This window comes from Strix uralensis, chromosome 10, assembly GCF_047716275.1.
Source record: "Strix uralensis isolate ZFMK-TIS-50842 chromosome 10, bStrUra1, whole genome shotgun sequence".
Classification (NCBI taxonomy): domain Eukaryota; kingdom Metazoa; phylum Chordata; class Aves; order Strigiformes; family Strigidae; genus Strix; species Strix uralensis.
In genome coordinates this window covers 2,598,098-2,622,379 of record NC_133981.1, presented here as the reverse complement: position 1 = coordinate 2,622,379, position 24,282 = coordinate 2,598,098, and the positions used below count along the sequence as shown (strand labels likewise).

Sequence of the window (24,282 nt, the reverse complement as noted above, 5' to 3'; positions counted from 1 at the left end):
CAACTTTCTACTACATGTTGTGCAAAATATTTGGAATATTTTTATGATAATTATAATTATTAGAATTGCTAAAATAATTTCTTATGCTGTGAATGTTCTGTGCATCATACTGTTTAATTCAAAGGATACAAATGATCATATTCCCTATCTCTCTGGCCTCTGGAAGGCTAATCCCTCCTGCACGTTTCTAACCCCCTCTGAGCAATTCAAAGAGAGATTGGCTGAATGGTAAGACAGCCCTTGCTTCTGGAAAACTGGCACTGACCACACTGCAATTTCCGTTATATTTGGTTGTTTCTTAAGTGGAGAAACCATTAGAAAGCAGCTTTTCCCCAAGGCAGAGCAGAGGTGCTGTCATTTATGTAATGCACCAGAAAATTAGTGTGTGGCTATTCACCAAAATCAAAATATCAATGGAAAAACAGGGTTTGGTTATCCTTTTTCACATTTCCTATGGCTGCTTAGTGGCTTGTCATTGTGGAACAGTATCTGCTCACCTTGTTCTCGGGAGCAGTCATAGCCCTCTGTGATTAAATTACTGTGCTTCAGTGAAGAATGCGGAGCCTGAAAATTAGGCCTGTCTCTGCATGAGCCTTAATAAGCCGCCATGCTGAGACTCAGATGTGGTAACAATGTTGTGTCATTAGATGTCATGGTCTGGAGAGCCCCCGAAAGCCACGGCACGACAGGTGGTTCTGCTCGGCTTAACTAATCACGGCACCACCCTGGCTAGTTAAAGTGCTGCACCCCTTTGCCTTCTAAGGAGAAAGAGAGAAATCATTTAAAGGTGGTAAAAGAAGCAAAACAAACCCCGACCATAACAAATTACTTTCTTTGCCTGGAAGAGATAGATACCTTTAGGTTTTAGGAGCCTGGTTTTCCTTTTCTCTAGAGAGCTAAAAATTCAGCTGACCTTGCAATAAATAAATCTCCATGTGCCTGGAAGTCTTCTTGTCATCAGCTGATTTAGAAAGTACATGTGGAAGTTTATTTATAAACGGATATGCATGTGATTAGAGAGAAATCAAGTTGTCATTGGCAAGTTTCTGTTTGGGGAGTTCAGAAATGGCAGTTGCACTGTGTTCAGCTACCAGTCCTGCCTGCAGAGGCTGGGCTTGCCTGGAAGTGCTGACAGATCTGCCCCATCTTCCCTGTGAGACTAGAGAAGTGCCTTTCACCTGCTTTGATTTTTCTGTGCTGTAGCCTTGTGGGACAAACAGAAAAAGGAGGATTAATATTTATTTAGCTAGAATCTGCATCACATGTGCTGTTTGAGAGACTTAAGATTAACATAGTCTTGACTATAATTACAGCAAATGAATGTTATTCATTTCTTGCTGCCTGTTTATTTGCAGGAGAATGTATATTAGCACAGAGCCTGAGCAACCTGTAGTAACAAAAAGGCAGAAGCAATTTAGGAATCGAACTGCACTGTTGACAGTGTGGCATCTTGATTGTGAGAGAGGCCTTGTTTTCTTTGATCATGTTAGGAGGAGACATCTGGAAATTATAGGAGGTAGTTTAGGTCAAAATGCCACATGTTTCTTTAATTACCTGAAAATGTGATCCAATGTTAATGAAGGCAGAGAGCTCCCTGTTAAAAGTGAGAGGTTTTGCTAGAAAATCCATCCTAACAAACATTGGCATTTAATTTATGAGCGATTTTTCAGACAATAGGACAGATTCTGATGAGTGAGTCTGATGTACACTGGAGTATCTCTGTGGAAATCTATAGCGAGCCTTTAAATTTATGGAGTGCTAGTGAGATCAGATGCTCACTGTTCATGCCTAAGCTTCAAAGGATGCTCTTTGGGATGCTGGACACAGAGGGGATCTTTGCCACTGAAAGAACATCATCTTCCCATATAGAATATCTTTATAAAGCACTGGTCCAGAGGTCTGATTTTTTTTTTTTTTTTTTTTTTATTGTCTGATATTGCCAGTAGGCTGTTTTGAGGTGTGTTCATACTGTGATCCCAGTTACATGGCAATGGCACCACTGATGTTCATAAGTGTACTCTAGCTTGGTACTTTGACAGTAAAGAATAGTGCTAATTTGGTCTCTGTACACAGAAGCAGCAGAGTATGGTCTTGATATAATTACATTTGTAATGTTGTCATCCAGTCAGATCTCCTCTTTTGGAGAAGACTGTAACAACATGAGCTATTCAAAAAGTAGAATTTGCAAGAAATGCAGATCTTTGGATGTTTGTTTTCATCCCAAAATAAGGCTAAGAGCAGAACTCGTGAAAGATTTTACACAGTAACAAGATCCTGGGAATTAAATTCCAGGCTGGAAAGTGTTGACAGGGTCAGTCAAAAAAGGAACATTTTATTTTGAAGAGTCAGAGCTTACAATATTCGACCATCTCAATTGAAACATGGCTTTCTTTCAAATTGTCCTGTTAAACTGATTCATTCACTGCCATTGTGCTGTGAGAACTGTCAGTTTCAAGAAAATCGTGCCTTTCAACAGAAAATGTATTTGTAATAATGATACATCTAATAATGGCAAAGCAGAGGGAATTCACAGAGTGGTACTGTGATGGTGATTTGGAGCTCTAAGTTCCTTGCTCAGCTATGTCATAGGGTCCTACTTAGCACACAGGTATATATAACCAGTGAAAGGGAATTAACATCATGCTAAGTAACAACATTGCATTGAAAATGAGAAAGGGTGAGTTCTAGTTTCAGGAAGTAGACGTCAGGTCTGTGGGGCTCCAACATAGCCTTGTTTCCCCATTTCCTGAGAAGCTTAAGTTACTGCTGGAAAATATACAGTAAGAAACGATTCCTTCCTGGATTGGAAGACACCTAACTCCTGTCTGATTCATGGGTATGTCTGCTGTTGTTACATGTAAATGTTGTGAACTTACTCATTATGTTAACTACAAAACACAGAGGACAAAATCCTGCCTCCGGGGTGTCCATCAGTAGTCTCTCATACCGTGTGTTGTATGACATGCCCCGTCCCTCAGGTATTGCTGATGCTGAATTACAATGCCAGAACTCATAGATTTACAGCAACAAATAATTAATTATTCTACTGCATTCACCACTATTCACCATATGCAACAAAACAGGAACTTGAGCAGGCCAGACTCTGAAGTCAGACAATTTGTTTTGCTCTACGTGTTTTCCCTTGTCCTTTTAAAACCAGACTGGTATATCTCCCAACTATAATCTGTGAGTTTTAACATATTTCTGTTGTTCTTCTGCCAATAAGTCTGCTTCCTGAAAAGTTGGCACCGATGTCTTTAAACATCTATGTATCTCATACAAAATGAATGACTGTTTTTGAAATGATCGAGGCAGATGTGCATTAAGTGGTGGTTAACACTTTTTTAATAAAATACTTCTGCTCTCTCGTTTGTCCCAAGAGAATATAAATAGATCCATCTGTCTGCTTCAATAAGTACACAGTCCTCCTCACGATCCTATCTGTATGGCAGGCTCTGGTGCAGCAAAGATGAACAGTTTAACCTTTAAAAATACCCGGAGATAGGTAACTCTCCAGACTGTCAGAAGTGCTAACCTTTCTTGTTTCTAGAGTCAGTGTGGACTGCAGTCTTCAGGAGATGCAGCACAAGCTTAGTTTTTGGCACTCCTGCTTGGAGCAGCGACTGACTAGCTGGGCATTACAAGAAAGGTGGAATAGGTTTGCTACAGGTCAGGAAACTAGGCCTTTTCCCTCCTAAATTCCCTTTTTTTAATTGTACATATAAAGGTCACTGATAATATCTGTTAATCAGCACAATTTCGATGTTCTCATCCTTATTCCTGCAGTGCAACTGAACAAACTATCTTCTGTGAATTTTGTGGGATTGCTTCGAATCAGATTTAATTCTCTTACGCTTACTTTTTCTAGGGGTGAAGTGATCAATGGGGGATTTGGCCTGGTTTTGGATGGGTCCAAGGAAGCTGAAGAACGGGCTAAGATGATGCTCAGCTGGGATGTTTCCAATGGTGTAAGCAAAACTCATTATACATGTTTAATATTTTCCTGCCTCCAGGACTATGTTTATTTAGGTACTTGGGTTCCAGTGCTCCTGAATGGGGAGTATGAGCACTCAGGCAGGTGTTTTTAGGATCTGGCTTTTTGTATCCCAGGAATAGTGCTAATGGGCCAAGTGACTTGTTCTCTTCACTCCTCCTAATACAGGTGGATATGAGCCTGATTCCACTAGAGTCAGTGAGTTGTTTTGTCTCTTTGTTTTTTTTTCCCCCTAACCAAGTTCAAAAGACTTTAAGTCAATAAAAGAGGCTGAGTAATCCTTGGGTAAGGAACTTACTGTAAAGTGTCGGGACCACCCTTTCTGACTTTACAACATATTGGAGCCCAGTAATTTCCAATTGGAGCCCAGTAAATTCCCAGCAGAAAGGGAAGCATACTTACTATAATTTTGTTAGACATGTTGGCATTGTTATTTGCCTGCATAATACAATTGACAACTATATGAACTTTAGTCTTGTTTATTCCTAACTTCTCAATCTAGGTATCTTGACAGGCTTGTCATTTAAGTGCCAGCTCACCCAGTCCTTGCTACCGTTAGAGTTTTTGCATTCCATTAGCGTCCAGATCCTGTCTGGGTTTAAGACTAGGATCCCATCTCCGAAGTGGCTGAGAGGTTTTGATTCAGTACTTGCAGGGAACCAAATCAACAGGACATAGTGATGCACAGTCTAATTAAAGGACAAGACCTGCTGCATTTCAGGCATGTAACCTCACAAGGACCTGATGTATTGAGGGAGCTCCTTGCCAATGCTGGCATGATTTGTTCTGGTTTACTTCTCAAGAGAACTGCAGAATTCCTTCTTGCCTTAGACCTAAACATTTTTTTTTTCTCCCCATAAGACCTGGCATGACTGAGAGTAGAAGAGGAGGAGGAACAATTTGCATGTATTTGCTGTCCCAGATCTGAAATAACACAGTAGTAAACTATTAAGGAAGAAGGAGGAGGACAATTATATTAATTTGTAGATTAGAATAATAAAGACAAACCCTTAACAAGAGCTGTATATCAGAGACAGCCTATTAAAAACCCAATAAATCTTTTGCTGCTCTGCTTTATTGCAAGCAAAAGCCCCACTCCTCCACACACATGTTGAAAAAAGGACAATCTGAGAATGCTACCCATATTATATACAAGACTGGAAAGAAACTGGAGTGTACCCTTGAAAATATACTGCCAGGAGTAATCATAGGTGAGTGGCAGGGAAATTGAGTTGTTGACCTGAAAGCTCATTTCTAGCTGTTATTGCTATGATCCTGGGAACTTATTAGACTTACATCAATCATATGTTTAAATATTTTGCTAAATTGAGACCTAAGTATTTTCTTTCTTGAACACTTTCTAGTCTGAATATTTCAGATAATGATTTGCAATTCATAATAGAGATTTGTAAGGCATTCGGTAGAGGGAAGGACATATTTCTTTTGTGCCAAATCTTGACTTTTTCTGGGGAATCTTGCTTGTACATAGATCAAAATGCAGAGCTTTGCTGTTGAAAGAGGGGTTTACCAGTTCCCTGGCTGGCCATGGAGTTTCATCCTTACATGCTGGCAGAGAATTTGGCTCCTTGATTTTATATTTTGAAAATGCATTGAGTGACGTTTTCCTTTTTAAATATGTATCTCACTACAAAAGCATCGATTGCTTAAATGATAATGTTATCTAAAGCAAGTACTAGTTTTACAGAGCTGGGATGGAGTGCACAATTATTTTTAGTGAGAGAATTGTCATGAAATTGGATGCCAGTGTTTGCGCAAATATTGTAAGATGGATGTGGGAAGAGAGCTTTAGGATTTTTACCCCCATTGATATTCTGGTCTGACAGGTTGCCAGACGCTGCTGGTCAGGTAATGACTATGCTTATGAAACCATCTGCCAAGCAATGAAAGAGAATTCCACGTTGAAGGTGACTCTCCCTCACAAGGTGGTGGACGAGAACATCTTGGAGCAGGCCATGAAACATTAATGGTATTCCGAGTGCAACGCTGACCTTGCAGATACATTTGAAGTTGCTTCCTTGATACCCTACTTTGCTCTCTGGCCAGATGATAAAAGATTTCCAAATGTCTCTTCCTTATGAGTTCTTTTTTCCCCCTGTAGCTTGTTAATGGGGGCAAATCTGTATCTGTCTGTGCCAGGTCCACTGGTGTCAGAAACAGTCTTTTCACTAACATATTTGGAACAATGTTTGCAAAAGAAACTATTCATTGTAAGGAAAAGAACTGGAATTTCGTCCCTGAAAATTAAATGGAAAAAAAAAAAATCCACTTATTCCTGATAATTCATAAGCTAAGGAGACTCTTAGATCTGGTGGATCAAGTGTGGAATGGAAATTGGAACTCTTCATTCTAATTCAGAGTCTGCTGCTATTAGCAAAGAGCCATGAAATCTAGTAGCCAAACATGTGGGTGTGTAAACAAACTTGTTCTTCAGCTGGTGGAGGATGTACTGATATCACATGTGCTAGACTCAAGCTTTTCTACATTGCCATAAAAGCATTTGGTGATTGCAAGAGAAAGTGTCAGATAAACTGGTTAAGCGCAGCGAGCCTGCATGTTTTTCCCTGAAACTTTCACCCCAGATTTTTTACCCCAAGCAGGAACAGAATGCAGTGGTAAGTGGGTGGAAAAGCCTAAGGGCAGTAAGTAGTAGATCATTTCCAAACATCTTCGAGCAAGGCCAGGAAAATATAGAACAACTCAAGATAAATTAGCGTGAGCCAAATTCTGCATCAGTCTGAGATGGTGCCATTCTGCTGAATCTGATGTGTGTAATTTGCTGCCTCACAGTGATGAGCTTGTTCTTTTGTAGAAGCTCATTGCACTTGAGCAGCTTCTCAATGAATGGAAACCTCCAGAGAAATCTAGATCCTTAGTGCTGGCTGCTGCTTTTTAATGAAAAAACATGGGTTACTCACCCATTTGGATGTGAGTGATGCGATTAGTGGAGCACTATAACAAAATGATCACGTAGACTTTACTTCTGAACTAAAACACAATTGATGTGAAACAAACTAAAGCACCAAAGACAGTGTGGGCTTCCTTCACAGAGAAGTTGATTATAAAGTACAATAGAGATAGAAAGGTCTTTTTGGTCTCCCTTCTTCCCGGGAAGAGTTAGGAAGGCACAGCACCCAGTGTGCCTAGATGCAACTGAAAGAATGCATATTTTGCACATGAACCTACTATTATATTTGTGTGATCAGTAAGTCAGACATATTTTGTTCTGATCAATTGTGATGCTGAACCAAAAATTGAGGCTTATTCTGAAGCCCCTATACACGTACATATTGAGATATGTACGTATATATTTACAGAAACATATTTTATGTATCTATATATACGTGTGTGTGCGTACAAAAATGATTCTTAGCTATCACGTCTCATGCAAAGCGTGGCCCTTGCCTCTGGGCCTCGTTCAGACATGAACACAGAGCCTCAGCAATCCCCCCAGCATGGACGTGGTATTGCACTTGATCTGGCCTGTCTCTGTCTCCTGGGCACTGGTTACCCCTTGGAAGGGAAGGGGATTAGACAGGTAAATCTGTGTTGGCTGCTGCAGGTGAGGTGTGATGAGCTGCAGTCCTCAGGACTGTGGGGTCTCAAGAAACTGCACAACTCTTAGACCCTGTGGTACTTGCCAGGTGAGCACACTCTGCCACTCTGTACTGCCTCTGGTGCCAAGGAAAGCATTTATTTTGGATCACAAATCAGTTCTTTACTCTGTTCACGTACTGTGTATGTCTCCAGATGAATAGTGAGAGTCTGACATCTGCTTGTAACTGAACCTTCTGTGAAGTGCAATCTGCAGTTGATCAGAATTGCTTTATATTATGGAAAAAATGCCCACATTGCCAAGTTATACGATTGAGATGCGAGTAGTTGTCAGCCAGATTTGACAGCCTTTGCTTTGACATATGTTACGCATTACCTATTATTAATAACCACGCTGGACTGGGTCCAAAGTTAGTATCATGGTATTGTACAAAACCACTCTAGTCTTTGTAGCCCAAAAGCACTAGGGTACTGTTCTGTCAAGAACAACCAGAAAAAACACTGGCTTTTCTATACTAACGAATGTAGAGCTGCTCCATAGATTCATGTTAATTCTGAGTTGAAAATCCACCAAAGACAAAATGTTGAAGAAATATTTATTATGAATTCTTCACCTTTGTATTTAGTACTGGGGTACCTGCCAGCATGCTCACCTTTATCCCAGACAAAAAAAACGAACCTTATTTTCATCCTTGTAGCTTTATTGACCAGAGGACATTAACCCTGCAAGTATACTCATGTTTAATGCCACTCAAGTCCTTGGAAGTTTGTAACTCTGGGCTAAGTGTAGGGAGATATAGAACCCAAATGTATGAGTGCTATAGAAGAGCTACCAGTTGAAGTTCAGATCACGAAGTCTTTATTAATGAGGTAGCATGAGTAAAGCGAAATAGGTGACAGAAAGGCAGTGAACTGATGAGCAGTTGGTCATATTTATGACTATTCACTGCTGTTTATTTTAATGATGTAGTTTACAAAGCTATGTGTGTACATTTCAATCTACTCTGGCCTTTTAACTGCGTGTCTAAAGCACTTAACAAATGTGAGCTGACTTTGGGGGCTGGAATGAAATAGCAGGTGGTTTCCAGCATACAGAAACCACAAACAAGCCCAGCGTGAACGTTCCCTTTCTGAGCTCTGCTGAGCCTCATCTTATCTGTTCTCTACTTGTTTGCAGAGAAGCTGGGACTGTGAATGGGTCGTTGTTCTGTGGGGATGCTGATGACATTTTTAGGTAGCTGACCTCACTGCTGGACAAACCAAATACAGGGAGAGCAGTCTTCAAGCCGTGCATCTGCAGGGGTTGCATCAGATCAGATCCAGGCAGTGGGTGTAGAGGTACTGAATTTCTGTAGTGAAGTCTCAAGCTTGCCCCAGGCAAGATTCACAGGCACCCTTCCTATGAATCTTAGTAGCTTAATGCTTTCCTCAAAAAGCAGACACTTGACCCAAAAAACTTGTGCCTGGTTGCAGATAGAGGAAAGAGCTTGGTGACAAAGGATAATTCATGCAGGATACTTGTGTCTGTAATTACACAGTGGTTTTTAAATGTATAAATGTATAAAGCTTGTGACATAAGAGCTGTTAGCTTTCCTAGTTAGGGTCCTGTTGAATTTCTCCACGCTGTGGCAAACATAAGCAATTTGTGGCTTGATATTTTTTTTTTCCTTTTCTCCTTCAGGTCTGACATCCTTCAACCAGGGATGCATCTATGTATTAAGCTATAAATGCCCGGGCAGAGCTTTCTTTTCCTAGGAACGTGAAGGCAGGTACTGCAAAGACCTCCACAGGGAGTTCAGGAGGGCTAGGGGCAGCCAGGATCAGGCCACTCAGCAGCGAGGTAATGGGGCTTTCAGAGGAGGCTGAGCTTGAGCACCCAGGGACTTCAGACTCTGGCTGTGAAAGGTCCACAGTGGAGCTCTGGGTGTACCGACAGCTCTAGGGCAAGAAGTACCAGCTTCCCTGGAGCTGAGTGTGCCTGGCAAGCTCTCATCCTTGTCCTTGCTGCTGGAGATTTGATGCTAAATTGTTCAGTGGGAAGGAGAAATAGTTTGAGCAGTGGAATGATCACAGCACCATCTGCTGGGACTGCTCATCGGTCCCACAGCAGGAGGGGACTGGTGTCATTTCCATGGCAAATACAGGACAATTTTCCCTTTTCTGTAAGTATTAGGCAGCCAGAAGGCAGCCGAATGTTCTCTCAAAAAAAGCTCTGCCCAAGAATGAAAAAAAAAAAATGACGCAGAAGGTTTTTACGCATTAACTGATTGTATAGAATTTTTTTTTTGCATAGGTTCAACTGACTTCAGCAATAATATGTCATTTCGGAGCCTCTTTCCTACCCTCAGTCTCTTTTAGTCTGTTTGTCCTTTTTCCCTCCCTCCTTTGCAGCCTGCCCCTGCTGCGCAGGACTCCTTAGTGCCCTCCTTCAACTGGTTCCACATTCCCTCGGGTCTGGCTGTGGTGGTGCAGTGGCCGGGCCACACTTTGAGCAGGAACTCTGCATCGCTCACAGCTGGCTCCTAATGCTGTTTTCATACTCCCGCTGAAGGCTGGCGGGCTCTTTTGCTAAAGTATAGGGCAAGAGGGAAGGGCCTCAAGCTGCGCCAGGGCAGGGTCAGACTGGCTCTTAGGAAGGATTTCTTTGCAGAAGGGGTTGTTGGGCATTGGAATGGGCTGCCCAGGGCAGGGGGGGAGTCCCCATCCCTGGAGGGGTTGAAGAGTCGGGTTGACCCAGGGCTGAGGGATCTGGTGGAGTTGGGAACGGTCAGTGTGAGGTTCATGGTTGGACTGGAGGATCTTCAAGGGCTTTTCCAACCCAGATGATTCTGTGATTCTATTTCCCTACTGCAACTCTCCAAAGGTAGTTGTGAGTTTAGGATTGCTCTGCTCTGGCGCAGCTTCCTCCTCACTATTAACAGGTAGCTGAAGAATCCCCAAATCCTGAAATAATTCCAACTGGGCCACTTTGGCCAGCCGCTAGCACTGAAGGTACGAGCTAGCGCAGGACAGCCACCGGGGCGGCCCTCCCGAGGCGAGGAGAAGCCGATCGGGGCGAGCGGCCCGGCGGGGGAATGGAAGTGTTGGGCGGGCGGGGGCCCGTTCCGTAACTCCGCGCTCCGCGTTTCGGCGGCGCCTCCCGCGCCGCTCCGCGATTCCGCGCTCCGTGTTTCCCCGCCGGCCCGCGCCGGCCCCGCCCCGCGGCTCCGGTTTCAGCCGCTGCTACAGGGACCCCCAAGATGGAAACGCAGGGGCTGCCCGCCGCGGAGGCGGCCCGGGCCCGGCCCGGCGCCCAACATGGCGGCCCCGCCGCGCCGCCCGCCGCCCCGTGCCGCCCGCCGCCCGCCTGGGAGCCGCCGGCCGCCTCCGCCTCCAGCACCGCCGCGTCGGGCCTCTACGTGAGCTTCCCGGTGCTGCTGGTGGAGGAGAAGCCGGAGCCCGGCGCCAACCCGGCGCCCGGCCCCTGCGCGCCGCCGGCGGGGGGCCCCGCGCCCGACAACGACGGGCTCCTGCTCGTCTTCAACGTGGTGCGCGGCGCGGCCGAGGCCGGCCCGGGCGGCGGCGAAGCGGGGCGCCCCCAGCCCGGCCCGCCGCCCGCCGAGCCGCCGGAGGAGGCCCCCGGCTCAGCGCCGCCGCCACCACCGCCACCTCCTCCTCCTCCCCCGCCGCCGCCGCCGCTGCCCGCCGACGGCGATGGCGCGGAGGACGGCTCCTTCTCGGGGACCATCACCATCAACAACCAGAGCCTGGTGGTGCGCATCGAGAACGGCGTCCTGACGCTGGGGCCCGGCGCCGAGCAGGCCGCGGGCTCCGCGCCGCCCGCCCCGCCGCCGCCGCCTCCTCCTCCTCCTCCTCCGCCGCCGCCGTCCGCCGCCAGCCCCGCCGAGCCGCCGGGTGGGCCGCGGCCGCGCTCGCCACCGGCCTTCCCCTGCCCGGAGCCGCGCTGCGGCGAGGCCTTTCCCCGCAAGCAGCAGCTGCGGCTGCACCGCCTCTCGGCGCACGGCGGCGGCGAGGACGGCCGGGGGAGTGCGGCGGCGGCGGCGCGGCCCTTCGGCTGCCCGGTACCGGGCTGCGCCTGGTCGTTCGCCACGGCCTACAAGCTCCGGCGGCACCTGCACTCGCACGACAAGCTGCGGCCTTTCGCCTGCGCGGCGCCGGGCTGCGCCAAGCGCTTCACCACCGTCTACAACCTGCGGGCCCACAGCCGCGCCCACGAGCAGGAGGCGGCGCACAAGTGCGAGGCGTGCGGGCAGCGCTTCCCCAGCGCCGCCCGCCTCGCCGCCCACCGCCGCCGCAGCCACCTGGAGCCCGAGCGGCCCTACCGCTGCGACTTCCCCGGTAAGGCGCCGCCGGGCCTCTGGGACTTGGTTCCCTCCCTTTCCAGAAAAAAAAATAAGTCAAAAACCCCCAAGCAGCTCGCCTGGGTGAGGATGGGATCCCTGCCGTGCAGTGCTTTTCCTCCCCGCTGCCCCTCTTTTCCCCTTCGTGTCACCCCTTCTCTGAGTGTCAAGGCCGTGGCTCCAGGCCCCTCAGATATCGAGAGTTTGGGAGCTGGAGGATATCGAGAGATTGGTCACCTTACGTGTGGGTTTGAGCTGGCATGGTGAAACGCCTGAAGTCACAGCGAAAGTCTTAAACTGGGCTGCCCGCCTTGGCTAAATCAGTAACAAGGGCCAGGCCAAGAGGGAATGGCCTCAAGCTGCGCCAGGGCAGGGTCAGACTGGCTCTTAGGAAGGATTTCTTTGCAGAAGGGGTTGTTGGGCGTTGGAATGGGCTGCCCAGGGCAGGGGGGGAGTCCCCATCCCTGGAGGGGTTGAAGAGTCGGGTTGAGCCAGCGCTGAGGGATCTGGTGGAGTTGGGAACGGTCAGTGTGAGGTTCATGGTTGGACTGGAGGATCTTCAAGGGCTTTTCCAACCCAGATGATTCTGTGATTCTTGTTGCAATCCCTGGGAGTAATGTAGTTTAGGATGGCCCTGTTTGGTTATTCTGCATGCCAGGATGTCGTACCTTGGAAATAAGATCACAAACTCCAGATATGTTGGAAAAAGGATCATGAAGGTCCCTCGCTAAAAGTGGGGAGGGAAAAACCTCAGTTTCCCGGATTCAGTTTTGTATTCTGTTTCCCTTCTCTCCCCAGGCTGCGAGAGAACGTTTATCACAGTGAGTGCGTTATTCTCCCATAATCGAGCCCACTTCAGAGAGCAAGAGCAGTTCTCCTGTTCGTTCCCTGGCTGTAACAAGCAGTATGACAAAGCCTGCCGACTGAAAATCCACATGAGGAGTCACACAGGTATTCATGAGGGTGACTTGTTCCTGGGGAAGTACATGGAAGATAATGTGTGTGGGGTGGACTTCAGTTTGCTGGAAAAACTGAAAGTCATGAGCAAGGGTGACGTGAGTTCTTTGGAATCAGTGAAAACATTTGATTCTTGGCCTCCTGCGGGGTAGCAGTCTGCTGAATGAACTGACCAGATATGAAGTAGCTGTGGCCATGCAAAGCTGTGGCTTTTGGCATGCAAACTCTGTTCACAAAAATGATCCCAGGTCTATTCCCAAGTTCATAGATGTTCAAAACGTTGTGGTCGTTTGAGCCCAGAGGGCAACTGAGCACTGTGCAGTTGTTCAGTCACCCCTTCCCCCTCAGGAATGGGAAAGAGAAAAATAAAGCAAAAGGCTGGGGAATTGAGATAAGGACAGGGAGGGGAAGAAAAAGAACATCACTTTAATTCAAAGACTAACAAAAGACTAACAGAATAGGACAGTGAGAAGCATTACCACATCTTAAAAACACCTTCCTCTACCCCTCCCTTCTTCCCGGGCTCAGTTTTGTTCCTGATCTCTCTATCTCCTTACCCCCAGGGGGGCAGGGGGCAGGGAATGGGGGGTGCGGCCAGTCCTGCCACTTCTTCCTCCTGGGGGAGGGCGGGTGGGGAAACTCCTCACATTCCTCCCCTGCTCCAGCGTTTCTGTTTTGATTAGTGCTATTATTGGTTATTGAAGCACCTTCAGGATGGCTCAGATGCATATGAGATGTGTTGATAATTACCTGTGCTCCCTGGTGCAGAGGGAAGGATGCAGTCGCCTTGAGTTAAAGGCTTTTACGAGGGGGAAGGGGGCTTCACAGTACTCTGCAGTGAATTTTAGGAGGGGTTGGTTGAGTCTTCTTGTCCTAAATTAATTCCATTTAAGCAGCTTTTGAGATTTTTTAGTAGCAGTGTATATTTCCGTATTAGATTATTAACATAACCTTTCTTTGCTTAAGGTGAAAGGCCTTTTATCTGTGACTTTGAAGGTTGTGGCTGGTCTTTCACCAGTATGTCCAAGCTGCTGAGGCATAAAAGGTAGCCTTTTCTGATTATACTGTCCTAAGTTACTTGCTGTTTGCTTGTTTATTTGTTTTTCTTCCAGTACTTAAGCAGCAGTGGATTTAAACATGCCAATGGCAATTTCCTCCCCTTGTAGGAAACATGAAGATGACAGGAGGTTTATGTGCCCCGTTGAAGGCTGTGGGAAGTCCTTCACAAGAGCAGAACACTTGAAAGGCCACAGTATAACTCACCTTGGCACAAAACCCTTTGAGTGTCCTGTAGAAGGTATTGTTCAACTATTATATTGGTAATTAGTGTGTATATTGCCTAAAGATTGTGTGTCTTTCCCCAACCGCAAGCTTGTTACAGGATTGGAGCAATTTAGAGTGAGTCTTCTAACAGTTTGAAGAGAGAAGACTAAGCAGAAGACATTGTAACTGAATGAGTGGTCATTCTCAAATTCATAGATTGTGGAGAAAACGTTGGTTCATGCTCTAGCTTGATTTTTTTTTTTTTTTTTTTTTTTGCCTTTGCGATGAACAAGATTACTTTATTCTGGAAAATCCCACTTCTGATACTCAGTTTCTGTAGCTCAGCTTTTTCACTTGATTTATCAGAAGTAATGAAAAGTGGTCCAGTCCAGCATCTTCAAGGTCACGTTTGGCTGTGGTGATGTGTCATCTCGAGCGTTTGGTGGTTGTGCTGTGGTGGTCTCTGGGGCTTGGGTGGTGGATGGCCGTGGGAATGGCATCTCCTGTGGTCACACAGGAGCTCCGCTGATGCTCCCTGGGTTTCTTAGCACTATCTCTATCACTTCAGCAGCTCTCCAGGAACAAAGATTTTGGGTCTGATCTGGAATATTCTGCTTCATGAAGTAAAGCAGCTCCACTTAGTGATTGTTGCTCCTTTTAAAGGTTTTGCCAGCAGTCATCATGAAGAGTTTACATTTAAGATGCCATAGCGGGGAAAAGTTGTGCATTACACTGAATGATTTAAGAGTTTCTTGTTGTCAGAAACAGGTTGTTGAACTATCCTACCCACTGAGATGACATTGATGGAAAACAAGGAAATGTATATTTGGCTTTCTTCTGAATGTATGCACAGGCACTGCAAAATAGCAGATAGAGTTCTGCAGAGCTACTCTTGATTTGTTAAGATGCTAAATACGAACATCAAACTGAAATTAGATCAAACTTTAAAGCCTTGTATATCTTCTTCCAGGCTGTTGTGCAAAATTTTCCGCACGAAGTAGTCTGTATATTCACTCCAAAAAACATCTTCAGGATGTGGACTCGTTAAAGACTCGTTGCCCTGTATCGAGCTGTAATAAGTTGTTCACTTCCAAACACAGTATGAAGACACACATGGTCAAACAGCATAACTTCAGCCCAGGTAAAGTATTTATGTCAAACTATGGGAGGGTGCAATGGTAAAACTAAATGTTTTATTAAGGAAAAATGTGTATTTACTGATGTTGAAATCCAAGCCCCATCGATATGAATGGCAGAATCTTCACGAAGACTGGAGTTGGTTTTCCTCCCTTAAAACTTTCAGTGGGAACTGGGTGTCAGAAAGTGAGACTTGAGCTTGACCTGTGTGAAACTGCGAGAAATTGAAGCTTTTCTGAATGAAGTAGAGCTTGTCCTTTTCCGTGCCATCTGTAAAATATGAGCAGGGACTAAAACCACTTCTTTTTGCACTCCTTTTTCCATTCTGCTACAACCTGGCTTAGTCTGGACTGCCTTAGTGTTATCTTTTGGCAAGTGCTTTTGTAATTGAAATTTCTCGTAATACTGACCTTATTTCAGTAAGCTTCTTTTCCTTAAATCTGCTTTCAGGAAGTTGGGAAGTGTTTTAGTAGGCTGAGAATCTAGAGTTTTAAGCTCCCTCCTTTGATCATTTCTATTTTTCCTCCCCGTTGTGTGATGAAAGGTCATGTCTTCTAACTAAACCCTTCTCTTCCAGATCTCCTAACTCAACTCGAAGCAACCAGCTCCCTCACACCCAGCAGTGAACTCACTAGTCCAGGACAGAGCGATCTCAGCAACATCGACCTCGTATCCCTGTTCTCCAACGTCTCTAGTAACAATTCTGGAATCGCAACAGACATGGCGCTAGTGAACTCTGGAATTGTCACGATCGATGTTGCTTCGGTGGGCTCCACGCTTGGAGGAAACCTGCCTGGCAGTAACAATTCTCTAAGCCAGGCAGTCGATCCCTTGATACTGGTGGCAAGCAGCGATATGCCGCAGAGCCTGGACAGTTCTCTCTTGCTGGGAACCAGCGCAACAGTTCTACAGCAAAGCACTTTAAATTTGGATGATGTACAGACTGTCAATGCAGAAGCCTTGGGTTCTCTAGCATCCTTGTCGGTGAGGAATTCCAGTCAAGATGTGCACGGTTTGACGTCCAGCAATAATTTAACAATCGACACGGCCACTTTGACCCCTTCTAGTAGCCTCGGCAGCACCAACGTGCCCGAGTTACTAACACCGACTAAAGTTGAACGGAATTTGCTTCCTAGCTCGGATGTTGTTGGTCAACAAGAGGGCAGCAAAGTTGTGACGCAGTTTGTCTTCTCCAACCCTCCAGGGAGCTACAGTGCACAGAAAGAAATGGATCTTGGGACAGTGACGGGCAGTTCGTTTTTGGTATGCAGTAGCTATATTCATTTTGCCCCTAGATGGCTGAGACACCCTGACTTTGGGGATATCCATTGCTATTTGTACCTTATAGGGAGACCTTTCTCTCAGATTTTGCAGATGATGCATTTTGGCTTTTTTTGATGAAGGATGATAGGTTGAATAATGTGTTGTCAGAACACACAGATTCGGTATGGTGGTAAGTTCTCTTAAATACTGGAATTCTGGTGGGGAGAGTTAAAGGAGAACCTTTCAAAATAAGGGATTAAAAAATAAATGGCCACCTGTCTGAGAATAAAACAGAATTTACAAGAATACCCCAGAATATATGATATGTCTTGTGCATTTCGTTCCAGGGAGAGGTTTGGGCTGGGAGAGTAACGGGAACATTTTCATCTCAGTCCTCATTCCTGTTTTAAGTACTCTCCCCTTTCTGCTTTACTGTGTTACTGCAGACATAACTCTTTATATATACATTACAAAGTAAAAGTTTGCGCTGTTAAAATCTGAAAACCTATAAACGTGGAGCTAACTTCTTTTTGTGTTGAACTCCAGATATTAAGTACATACAAGGAATTTATTGAAACTAATCAGAAGAGCACGGGAAACTAGAATTCAGTGTTTTCGGTGTAAAAGATAACTGCAACTGAGAACTCATTAGTCTGTGTTCATTGTCTTGGTTTGTTCTTGCATTCAAAAAACTTTGCATCTCTTGACTTTTTTTTTTTTACTAGGAGAGCAGTGGGTCTGCGAGAACAGACTACAGAGCCATTCAGCTAGCCAAGAAAAGAAAACAAAAAGGGAATGGGAGCAGTACAGGTGAGAAGCAATTAATTTTGTTAAATTTACTAAATAATTATTAAGGGGTTTTCGCGGTGAAATGAGAGCAGGTATCTGAGTACATTCTTAAATACACCATTCGGTTTATTGCTAGTTAAAATAATTATGCATGTGGTGTACCATCTGTTACTGGGGATAATCACATTCTGTGGGATATCAAATTCACAGGAAGTTTACAAAGAAATCTGCACCATATGTTTCATGATTGTTAACAAGACACTATCCCTCCATCTCTTCATCTGCCTTTTATTTTCTTATTAAAACAAAAAAAATTCAGGTCACTTTGCTTTCTGTTGTTTATGCTTTTGGTCGTCTTAGTGGGTTCTCTTCTACTCAGTACAGACAACAAAAACATCAGCTGGATTTGTTTTGCTTCTGTGTTTCACTTCGTGTCTGTGCAGTATTAATGAATTTATTTCTTAGTTATCTAGAAATACTCAAACCTCTCTTAGATTTCAGCCTTGGAGAGAGTTCTTGTGTAGGGTGAGGTTTAGGTCATGATTTAAGATGTGTCCTCTCAAACTGTAGTTTGGCTCAAAGCTGTCTGATGTGAATTATACACCGTTACCTTGTCAGATCAAGCCGTGCTCTGTGGCTCGCTAGATCTTGCACAAGCTCAGGTGTTTGAGCTCTGTCTGCCCTTGGGACTGGGGTGGAATATCATACATGTGTATATATATAGTTTAGTTCTTCCTTGCTGCCTCTTAGACCTTCCACCTCTGAAAATCAAGGTGATCATTTTTAAGGTGAGTTAAGAGACTAGTTTTGAATTGAGCACTCATGTTTCTGTATTTGTAAAAGGCATACCTGCATAAATTCTCTCTGGTTCAGTGAATCATCACAGAAGGATAACTGCTTTTTGAAGCTAGTTCTGAGTGTGCTTGTATTACCAAACATGTGCATGTGTCATCAAACGTGACTTTGGACTTCAGTTTAAAAAGGTGATTGCACTTAATCCGCACGTCTCTTAAAACGACCTCAGAAAATTCCTGTTTCTGTTCCTACCCAAGACTCCCAGCAGTCTACTTTTCACCAATTGTTGCCTTAATGCTACTCTCTGCTTCTCAAAGTGGTCTAAAGGGTCTTGTATTTCTAATTGGCTTAACTAAGTTGAATGAACACTCTAGAGGGAAGTTCAGTGTTTAAAAATAAGTTATCCAAGCCTTCTGTTTACTATACACTTAAAAATCAAAACAGAAACCTGGAACAGCTGACAGGTTTGTATCCTTACATTTATTTTGGTTAGATTTTTGGTTTTCAGCTTGTGATGAAAGCAGCTGGTTTGTCGTGTTCTAAACTGAAAAATGCTTCAGGTTGTGGTAGTTGTACTTCTGTAGCCCATTCTACCTAACAGCCCTTGAAATCTTTCTGGAAATGGATGATCTTCACTATGCTCTTTTTACAGTTTGGAAAAATGATGTATATCACTTCTCAGGAAATGAGTTGCAAAATTAAAAATAGAAAATGCAGTTCTGCTTCCTAGTTCCTTTCTATAACTCTACAAATAGGCTGATATTTCTGTGCTACCACAGGGGTGAGCCCTAAGCTTAGCAGTTTGTGATGTGATTTTAATGGTATTCATGTAAAAAGATGCTTAGTCAGCAGTTGGAGTTCATCGGCTGATTGCTGTCTGGTCTTTTAGCAGTTATTAGATGGTGCTTAATTATATTGCAGTCTTCCAGGCGTTTGCTGTATAGTGTAAATAACTGCATGAAATTGAAAAATACTAACAGGAAACTTCGGCAAATTGCTTCTGACCATCTAAACACTTAAATTGCTCTCTTCTAGGGGCATCTGGCTCTGGTCAGAGGAAAAGCAAGGGTGGTAAAGTAAGTCCTACCACCTTTTCATCCTCTGCTCCTGGCAGTCGACTGGGTGGCAACATAGTTCTGCCAAATGGAGGGCTGACGATAAGGGACCCCGCCACTGGAGCCCAGTATGTGCAAATTCAGCTTCTTCAGGTACGAGCTGAGGAGGGAGAACATGCTCATCTTCTCTGTTACCCAAACTGACACGTTTATGGAAGAATCTGAGTATCGGTGAACTCAGGTAGTGCTGCCCCTAGATGGGATTTTGAGATCTGCAGCATGTACCATGTCCGTTAGGGCAAGTGCCTGCAGGAAGCACTTTTCTGGAAAGTGTGTGAAACAGGCTGTAGAGAGATCTCGAAATACCTGAAAACAGAGCTGGTTCAGTCATAGAACTGCTGGGGGCCCAAACAGATGCATTGTAGAAATGGGCAAGATGTTTTTATTTGGTTCAGTACTCATATTCCGTCCAGCCTGGAACATGTGGGCACTGTAACTGTAGGGAACGTCCTGTTCAGATTCTTAGGCTGGATACACTTGATGCAGGAAACGCCGTGGTGGAACTAAGAGTTTTAGCAAACTTCCATTTTTTCATGTGAGAGTTGTGGTCCTTCAAGGGCTTAGGAATTTCCTAGTTTGGACAGGCAGTTAGGACAGCAGCAAAACAGATGCTACATTCCTGTTGCAAAGTATGGGGTAATTTTTCTTGCAAAAGGAAAGGATTACTAACATGCATTAACTTAGGGGTTTACAGGAGTATGACTTTTTCCTCCAGTCTTTTTCTTTGTTGACACCCCACCAAATTCTTCCATTACTCCACCTCTCTCATTTACAAGGTAAATGAGATGGACAAGAAAAGATTCCTGCCAAATGAAGTTTCAGCCTAAACTTATTTCTCTAAACTGTTGAAATAAAGCTTAAGATTTTTTCTAAAAATACCTAGTAGTCGATGTGGGCTCATTAGTGGAACATGGCAGGTCATATTTTGGCCAGGTGCGTGTCTGTAGTATCCAGAGAGAGGGTAAGTTCGTTCCACGTTATTTCTAACAACATGTGGTAGGAAGGAAGCTATGAGCAGAGTTCTCCATCTCTCTCATTTTCTGATGGGTGTAAACGTTTGTAACTTCTGCGTTAAGTATCAGCTTCACACAACATGATGAAACTTGTTGCATCTTTCTGAGTGTTACGTTTGTTGGAAGATGAACCATTCCTTCCTTTTCAGATCTTGCCAATTTTCCAAGTTGATTATGATAATAGGTTGTACACTGAGCTAGTTTCAGATTTAAGTGGTGGTTAGCCTTCCACGTATCTTTGTGGATCTAGGCCTTACTAGTACAGTGCAGTAGCTTGATCAGATTTTTTTTATGACTGTGAGGCTGAGTGAAATCTGCCATATTGTTCTGAGATGCTTGGGGGGTCTTGTAATTGCATCATGTTTCTGCATTCACAGGATGATTCCCCGGGAGAGGGAGATTTGCCCTTTCAGCTGAGCTCTCAGTCCTCCTCGTCACATTCTCAGCTTACAGTGGATTTACCTGTTCACATACTTCAGGTAGAGCATGTCAGAGCCCTTAGGTTTCATTGCCTGGTTTGGAAGTGAAGACAGATTGTTTTGCCTAATGAAAATACATTTTCCATTGGGAGTTTAATTTCATGTACAAGTAGTAGTAAGCAGAGAGCTGCACTGCAAAGTTTATCTTGTGTAGGTTACCAACCTTTGACACATCATAGGTGGTTGTTTTTCTTCCTCTGTTACAGAGTAATGAATAACTAAATGTTACTCATTTGTTACTGAACTGCCCCATCCTTGTTTTCCTGAGCCCATCCTGAAGATATTAAGTGGGTCAAGAAAGAGTATCAGAATTTATATGTGACAGGCTACAGGATGGGTGGGAAGTGGGAAAATCGTGAGCCTGGATTTCAGAGCGGTGTCTCTATGGGACTGGCAGTTGGATTAAAAAGCCTGCTTGCTTCTACAGGCTTTGTTTCACTACTTGCCCTTGTTAACTACTGAGTGTCAGTGTTGGTTGAACGCAGAAAGCTTCATACAGCTTCTTGTGTAAACATTTTGTCATCTGCTGTTCTGGTAAACTGCATGTGAGTGAGTAGGAGCAGGCGAGGACCGAGCAGCAGTGAATGATTAGCATGTACATAAATCACATTTTCTACTTGACCCATGTGGGTTTGGTTTTGATAAACTCGGCAGTGCAGTTATTCTTACCAAGTGTGCTTCTCCTGGATAGAGACTAAAACTTTTGTATTTGAGAGGAGCACCTCACTGTGATAAACCTAGAAATGCAAGAACAGTACTAGGATGGTTGGCCACAATAGAAAGTTAATAGAGAAGAAGCAAATAGTCAGTGATTTTAAATTTATCTCCATTAGTAATGCTCATCTGAAGTGTTCCAAAGGAAAACTGTAGTAGCACTGTTTGAGTGGGTCCCCAAACTAGGAAAGCTTTGTGTTTCCTCCAAACCATTCAAAGCATTTCTCTGGTGTTGGATAAATGTCAAGGTAACCTTACTGATAAGCGTTAAAAGCATCTAGAGGTGAAAGCACTGAACTCTTCATGCTGTCTGTTTGCTTTAACAGGAACCGCACAATTCCACTGAAGATGATGCAGGTTCTGATAACTCTCAGTTCACTGGAAGCACAATAAACCTACAGGATCTGGAATGACCATTACTAAAAACGGTGACTTGAAAACAAATTGGGCAATCATGTCTTGACAGAGTGAGATAACTGTTGGGTCTTTTTCCAAGGAAAATATGAAAACTAGGAGTACTGGATTATGGTTGCACTCTTTGCAATTTGATAAGGGCAGTTGCAGCTGAAAGATTTTCTTAAAAAATGTAAATTCCACTTGATGTGCCTGTGTAAGATACCCTGTCTGCCAGGTGGTTGGAGAGACTGAGGCAGACTGCTGTACAGTGTTGTTTCAGGGAGAAGTACTGTATTAAACTTCAAACTGAGGTAATATTTACTGTTTTCACAGGAAAGCAAGTATTCTACAGCTAACGAGTACAAATTTATAATCCTGCCTATGACAGTTAAAACTTTCCTTCCGTTGGTCTCCTGCTGGAGCCAGTGGCATCAAGGAATTAAGAGCTAAAATTTGCAAGTGTTTTCCACACACAAAAAATAGTTGTTTCGGCCCCTATGTTTTGGCAGAAAACTGGTATAGAGTGTCACATGTAACAAAATTAATGTCCTATGCCATGAAAATGAGATGCTCTAAAATCTTTGTTTTAGAAAGCTAGATTCTAAATGTTAACTTAGCTGTGAATCAGTTTGTAGCTCATGTTGAGTTTCTCCTTTTCCTTGCTCCTGCATCCCAAATACTTTGCTGAATTCTTCCAGCAAAACTTGAAAAAGAAAACTGCAATAGAACTGTACTCACTGTAAGTGATTAGCTAAGAGTCCAACAGCATCTGAGAGAGGTTTTGTTTTATCTTTTGTGTTCCCTTTTTTGGGAGGAATGTTGACTGTCACATAAATTTAAGCACCTTGATTTTATCTCATCTATAAACTGCTGCCAAGTTACCTGTAAACTGGCCACTACCTTTTTATTTTGAGTTGGTTTTTCTTTCTTTTTTTTTTCCCCAATTGAACACTGTTAACGCTTGTTCTTTATTGATATCCCAGAGTATCACATGCACTTGGAGCTTCCGGCTGGTTTACAGAATATGCAGTTGTCAGAGTATTTTATGAGGGGAAGAGAATTGTTACATAGGAAGATTCGCCCCACTGAAAAACTCCAGTTTCTCTTGGGGGCGGGCAGAGAGGTTGTATGTACTGTACTTATCTGGATTGCAGACACTTAAATAAGTATAGGGTTGTATAGGAAAAAAAAAAACCACCTTTGGTTACATTTTAAGGTAGTAATTTAAATGTTTCTTATGGTGATGTACTGAATGCCTATAAAATTATGTATAGGAGTTTGATAAAAGGGTGTATGTACTGTTTTCTATTCTCAATGAGGTGTGTGTGTGTATGCACGTATGTGTATTTTTTTTACAAAATATGTCATGCAGGAGAACGTAATCTTTCTAATCTTGCACATATTTATTTATTTTACAGTTATACTGATGTTGAATTCACATGAGGTCATTCAGAAATCCTTTTACTTCCTGTGCCTTTTGAACTTTGTATGTGTCCAGACAAATGCTTTTTTTTGGTTGAAGACTTGGGGAGAAAAAAAAGCATACAGGTTACATTCAACTTCAGATCCTGATTTGTAGGCAGTATTATATCCTCTGGTTGAACCAGTTTTATTTTTCTATCTTTAGCTTAACTGAGCGTCGAGGTCTCTCTGTTCCTCTCATCCTGAGTTTACAGCTTATGTCCAGGGAATCTCCTCACCCTCTCAGGTTGGGTTTCCAAACCAAACTAATTGGTAGATGAGATCTCCTACCTGGTGGCTGTGAGTGCAGCACGGAGTCTGCTCCTGAGAGGTGGAAAGGTTGAGGAGGAATCATGCTGAAGGGACTACTGGGGCTTGCTCCAGTGCTCCCCATGCTCTCCCTGGAAGCTGAGACACCTCGAGCTCCCAATGCCTGCATTATTCTGTTCTCAAGGACCATACCAGTTCTTAATCTATTAAAATGGCCAAGGAACACTCCATCTTTTTGTGGGACTTGCAACCAAATCTTTTTACTTCTGAAAATGTACCTCACTCAGCTTTGTAAGTGAATGTAAAGTGCTAACCTCTTGGGGCCGAAAATTGGATCACTTGGCTGGAACTCCATTGCTGGCAATGGAGAACTGAAGAACTGCTGGTGCAAAAGGGTTAATAAAGCTTTTTTTTATGGTCAGTTTGTCACTGAGTATTGTTCTTTGTATGGATGCTTTATGTCAAAGCTAATTTTCCACAGAGCCTGTGTTTTTCCTTCGCTTGTGTCTTCTCCACAGTAGTGGAGTCTGTAATGAAACTCATCCTTTGGGTTAAAGCGTAGCCTTCATTTTTCATAGTTCTTCAACAGATGGGTCATTATACTAAATGTCTGGCAGGTGCCTGGCTTAGTTGTGCCTTAATAGAGATTGTTACCCAGGACTGTGATACATCTCACTAGTCGGATTTGTAGGGATAGTGCTATTCATGTGAAAAACTGAATGA

The 24,282-nt window shown here is 44.0% G+C and overlaps 2 protein-coding genes across 4 annotated transcripts in view; both read left to right on the top strand.

The window, feature by feature from the left end:
- The window catches only part of UROC1 (urocanate hydratase 1), a 44,004-nt gene extending 37,923 nt beyond the window's left edge, over positions 1-6,081 (top strand). The window contains exons 18-19 of one of the 2 annotated variants that reach the window (XR_012630213.1): positions 3,869-3,968; positions 5,839-5,888. Coding sequence is in view for 1 of the 2 variants with exons in the window: in XM_074878861.1 (XP_074734962.1) it covers positions 3,869-3,968; positions 5,839-5,979 (241 nt within the window). In the remaining variant the exon portion in view is untranslated. Of the gene's footprint in view, positions 1-3,868; positions 3,969-5,838 lie in introns of both variants that reach the window. The other variant, XM_074878861.1, reaches the window with a different exon arrangement.
- A 145-nt stretch (positions 6,082-6,226) lies between these two features.
- Positions 6,227-23,980, top strand: ZXDC (ZXD family zinc finger C). Of its 2 annotated transcripts, XM_074878859.1 has the most exons (11): positions 6,227-11,905; positions 12,706-12,858; positions 13,831-13,909; positions 14,031-14,161; positions 15,098-15,268; positions 15,842-16,527; positions 17,253-17,337; positions 19,147-19,319; positions 20,617-20,718; positions 21,759-21,860; positions 23,247-23,980. In XM_074878859.1, the coding sequence occupies exons 1-10, from the start codon at positions 10,807-10,809 to the stop codon at positions 21,843-21,845; spliced, it is 2,766 nt and encodes a 921-aa protein (XP_074734960.1). In that variant the 5' UTR covers positions 6,227-10,806; the 3' UTR covers positions 21,846-21,860; positions 23,247-23,980. The 2 variants fall into 2 exon arrangements, with proteins under 2 accessions (XP_074734960.1, XP_074734959.1); XM_074878858.1 differs by having other exon boundaries at positions 21,759-23,980.
- Positions 23,981-24,282: the final 302 nt, after the last annotated feature.